The sequence below is a fragment of the Priapulus caudatus genome, unplaced genomic scaffold, assembly GCF_000485595.1.
Source record: "Priapulus caudatus unplaced genomic scaffold, Priapulus_caudatus-5.0.1 Scaffold35, whole genome shotgun sequence".
NCBI classification, from domain to species: Eukaryota; Metazoa; Priapulida; class Priapulimorpha; order Priapulimorphida; family Priapulidae; genus Priapulus; species Priapulus caudatus.
This window is the reverse complement of record NW_014577096.1, coordinates 28526-33375: the sequence shown is the minus strand read 5'-3', so window position 1 is coordinate 33375 and position 4850 is coordinate 28526. Positions and strand designations below refer to the sequence as shown.

The 4850-nt window shown below is 41.7% G+C and overlaps 1 protein-coding gene across 1 annotated transcript; it reads right to left on the bottom strand.

Moving 5' to 3' along the window:
• Window positions 1-706: 706 nt before the first annotated feature.
• On the bottom strand, window positions 707-2189 carry LOC106817613 (stimulator of interferon genes protein-like). The gene is made up of 4 exons (XM_014822295.1): window positions 2166-2189; window positions 1579-1884; window positions 1127-1316; window positions 707-818 (listed from the first exon to the last, which is right to left on the bottom strand). The coding sequence occupies exons 1-4, from the start codon at window positions 2187-2189 to the stop codon at window positions 772-774; spliced, it is 567 nt and encodes a 188-aa protein (XP_014677781.1). The 3' UTR covers window positions 707-771.
• Between the last annotated feature and the right edge of the window lie 2661 nt (window positions 2190-4850).

Below are 4850 nucleotides of genomic sequence, written 5' to 3'. Positions count from 1 at the left end.
TCCTGGGACAATCACCCCCACCCCCTTGGGGGGGGGAATTACCCCAAGACGTTACCTTGATGGAAATCCCTTTTTCCTCAGACAATAAAACACATACTATACTACATGGACCCAAGATGATGATCAATAAATATATAGAAAATTTAATTGTATCTTACATTTTTCTTACAAATGATCTTGTTTCAGGAATAATTTGATGCGATTCATTATTTCTAAATATTTAACAATGAGATTTTCACTCAATATGATGATGAATATATTATATATATAAGATAAAATCGAATAGTATTTTACATTTTCCTTTTAAAATATATTTTTCAGTTAATGAAATTCAACACAATAATCTTAAAAATAAATACAACTAAAATCATTGGGTGGGGGTAATTTTCCTGGGGGTGTTTGCCCATAAGAGTATTTGTCCAGTGGGTAATTATCCAAGGGGTACTTGCCTAGTAGTTGGGGTTGATTGTCCCGAGGTAATTTTCCAGGGTTAATTTTCCGGTGGCAATTCTCTGGGGGAGATTGTCCCAGGATGAGCGTCCAAGGGTAATTGACCGGGGGTGATTGAATGGGGGGTATTTGTTCTAACACGCTTATTTATGGCAAACAAGAGATATTATTGAGGCTGGCCTTGTAGTTATTCCTACACCCTTTCCACAAATCTAAATATTATAACAAAATAACCAAATAAGATACTTAAATACAGTCTCATTATATATGTTTCATCTTGTGCAGATACAATCGATATAGGTGCGTTGCCCAAAACTCTGCTCAATGACAAAAATGCGGCCTCACAGCTTCCATCATCTTGGCATCATCTGGAATAAAGGTCATACACAAATTCAACTTAATAACAACCTTAATAGATAAACTTAAAATTCAAAGTAAATTTATTTTGATTTGATTTTACTACTTTTGAATGCCAAGCGACATGTGAAAACAGAAACGTTCACACAATAAAAGAAATGTAGATGCAAAGAAATGTATAGAAGTGTTTTTTTGTGCGATCTCTTACAACAAATGACAAACCTGCTCATAATATGTAAGACTTTGGCAATAGAAGTTTGATATACAATTACTCAACCATTGAAATGTATGCATCTGTATACAGTATATAAAATCATACCATTGTAGACAATGATTTCACACATTCCTGCCATATGAGGTTGGCTCTTAAGAATCTTCTGCAAGAATGCAGCGTACTTCTGCACTTCTCGCAGCTTGTCTTCCTCTGAGAAGCCAGTCAGTTCTTGATCCATTACCATGTCACGCAATGTCAGGATGTTTGCAGGCAAGTCAGCAACGAACATTACCTCCTTGAATATGATGAAATAAACAGTATATATCAAGCTGTATATCTTTGCATGTTATTACCCTGCAACAAATGACCTAGACCTACCTTGCTCAGTCACGGTTATAGACCGGGTGACTTATAAAAAACATGTAATTATTCATTTATATCAAAATTGCACACATGTAGAATCCATGAAATATACATTTTATCGTTTAAGTGTTTACTCTTAGGTTCCTTGCTGACAATGAGTACCAATTTACATTAGGATCAACGTTTTCCCTTACTTTTTCATTGTGAGTTGTTCCGTAGACAACATTGGAGTACTTTCTCTTAACGCCAGCCCTCTCTACCACACACGGCTCCAATTCTCCAACCTGGTGTACGGTCCCATCAGCATTCTGAAGCTTTGTTGGCATCTCACCATTAGCAGGGATCAGCACAAACATCTTCTTAAACTTCATGTGTTTCTCATACTCACTGGTGCCAACCCTCGCTGCCAGACTAGGCAATACCAAACGCAGGTAGCCAGCATAATAGTTGTATGCAAGTCCTTCCCCAATCGACACCTGAAATGAATGTACAATTGCCAACTAATTAATCAAGTCCATGAATAAGATTTTACGATTTAATCCCACTTTCCTTAATCACTTGACCAAGATTTCTGTCTTTACAACAGTCTCAACAGCCGCTATAACCACCCCGACCTTGCTAACGATTCGAATAACCATCAACAATAAATGATGAGTTCCAATTCAATACGTGAAACCTCATTTCTGCTGTTTCTTGAATAGGATATCTATCCATGTATGACATAATCAGTAGATTAGTAGTAGGCCTAATGCAATAAGGGCTTATACAACTAAAGGCTTGCCAGACCATGCTGCAACACTAACATTTTTGTACCAGGATTTGTACCAGGGGGGGGGGTCTAACCGTAACCCAAACTTGCGAGCACGCGAAGGGGGGGTGTAGGGGGGCCTCCCCAGAAAATTTTTGAAATTAGACTTATATGCGTTTTCTGCACGAGCAGGGGGGGGGGTCCGGACCCCCTGGACCCCCCTGTACACGCCCCTGAGATCGTTTCTTATAACTACGTAAAAACTTAACCTATACGGCTATACGCAAACTTGTAAATCACTGGGCATAAATACGTCTAGACCGAATAATTCTGTCCCATATAACCTTTTTTATATTTTGGTGAGGGTTATTGGGACAGAACGGGGTGCATTAAAATTTCGTGAGATCGCATGCAAAATGCATGCGCTGCTATAATGCAGCCCGTATGGCGCTATTGGCGCGGAAAAAAACCCTACCGTTCCCTTCTACATGGCTTTACCTTGCTACTGATATGTGTATACATTCACTTCAATCGTTATTCACTTCTTAAAAGATTGTTTTTCAGAAACCCCGCTTCATTCCACTTTAGTAAATCACATTCGCCATTTACATACAATCAGACCAATAAGAGCGAGTCTTACAATAGTGCTCATAGGGTCTATGTCCCCCAGGGTACTGCCGGAACGGACCCTGGGTACGGTCCAGTATACCGGAAGGTCCGGAACGTACCCTGGTAACTATCTAGCTGATATGGTTAGGGTTAGGGTTAGGGTTAGAGTTAGGGTTAGGGTTAGGGTTCGGGTTGGGGTTAGGGTTAGGGTTAGGGTTAGAGTTAGGGTTAGGGTTAGGGTTCGGGTTAGAGAGTAGGCGTAGGCAACTCCCTAGACTCGTTAGTGTAGTAGGTGAGGTATGGTCCGGCATATTAGATAGTATTTGGTACCAGGGTACGTTCCGGTATAGCGGACCATACCCAGGGTACGTTCCGGCAATACCCTGGGGGAAATAGACCCTATCAGCTAAAATTGCCTGGTTCTCGCTTGTATCTGTGGCGCTGCAGGAGGGGTGGTAGACTCGCTCTGATTGGTCTGATTGTTTGTAAATGGTGAATGTAATTTACTAAAGTGGAATAAAGCGGGGTTTCTGAAAAACAAAGTGAATAACGACTGAAGTGAATGTATACACATATCAGTAGCAAGGTAAAGCCATGTAGAAGGGAACGGTAGGTTTTTTTTTGCGCCAATAGCGGCGTACGTGCCGCATTAGCAGCGCATGATTTTGCATGCGATCTCACAAAATTTCAATGCACCCCGTTCTGTCCCAATAACCCTCACCAAAATATAAAAAAAGGTTATATGGGACAGAATTATTCGGTCTAAAATACGTCTAGCTACTAGGTAAGGTAGTAGTGATCACAGGCACTTGGAGCGTTTCAATAAAATATAATGCTAAATAAATACGAAATCTATTTACTACCACAGTCTTAATGTTTCTATACTCTCTTTCACCTATTATTGCCGACAATTTCCTGTAAATCAGTCTGCGAAATTAACCACTGGCCCGGTATCCGAGACCAGTAAATTTTCCGTGAAGCCAATAAAACTGGTAAATGAACAAGCCCGATGGGCCAGTGGAAAAAAATGGAGTAAATGGTCTATTAATGATATTTCAGCTTCTTTATGTGATGATCAGTCTGAGAATTTACCGAAATTCCCAATATTTTGTATGAAAATTTACCGACGAGATACTAGAGAAGCGTTGCCGAAAGGAGGTGTTGATCCGAAGCGCTGAGCGCAAATCTTGCGCGCAGTTCCGCGGCAAGGCGCACGCGACTGCGGGAACATCCTACGACAGTATGCAGCGCTGGCAGCTATGGATCCGTGCGACGAATGCTTGGGCCGGCGCACGGATCCATAGCTGCCAGCAAACAGTCCGCAATTTAAATGGGGGACACAGAGGGCAGACATTTGGGACGTGAACAGTGTTCACTTGTTATAAAAACATAATGTCTCTGTTCGTAACCGAGCTGTGTCACGCGAAATCACAGAAACACTGACGAAATGCTCGCGTCCGCGAACCTTGCCCAGTAATGGAAATGGCTGCAAGGACAAAGGCAATATAGACTGGGACTCGCTCCCACCTCGATTACCCATCGAGTGACTAAGCTAAGCCGAGAGGTGGGAGTGAGTGGCAGTCTATGGGCTATAGGCGGCGCACTGCTTTCCAACTCCCGTACGAGCCTCGCCATTGGAACGTTGCAAAAACGTTGCAGCGTTGCGGCACAACAATGAGGTCACGAAGAGCGCCGGTAGGTGTTTCCTGATTCTGACAGCCATTTCCATTACTGGACAAGGTTCGCGAACGCGAGAATTTCGTGTCTTTCTGTGATTTCGCATGACACAGCTCGGTTACGAACAGAGACATTATGTTTTTATAACAAGTGAACACTGTTGTTGAAGGAGAAACAAAGATGGAAGCTGTTGGATGTGTATTCGTGCTGTGAAAGTGTCAAATCAAGCTAGCGTCGAGCGAATTTTGGCAGCACGCTTTCCTACCTGCTATATACAGGGTGACCCAAAAAAAATGCAACCCAAACAAGTGTTAATAACTTTTTTGATACTGACGTTAACCCTTTCATTTTTCAGATTTAAAGAGGTGAATAGTTGCCAATCAGATTAGAATCAAGAGTTTTTTAAGATGCCTTGGACTCTTCGACAGAAAT

Excerpts from the sequence above, each read along its gene's own strand:
- LOC106817613 (XM_014822295.1), bottom strand. The coding sequence starts at position 2,189 with ATGTTAGTGTTGCAGCATGGTCTG. Across the intron at positions 1,885-2,165 it reads TAGTGTTGCAGCATGGTCTG|TTGGCAATTGTACATTCATT; the intron begins GCAAGCCTTTAG and ends TTGATTAATTAG. Across the intron at positions 819-1,126 it reads TGAAATCATTGTCTACAATG|ATGATGCCAAGATGATGGAA; the intron begins GTATGATTTTAT and ends CCTTTATTCCAG.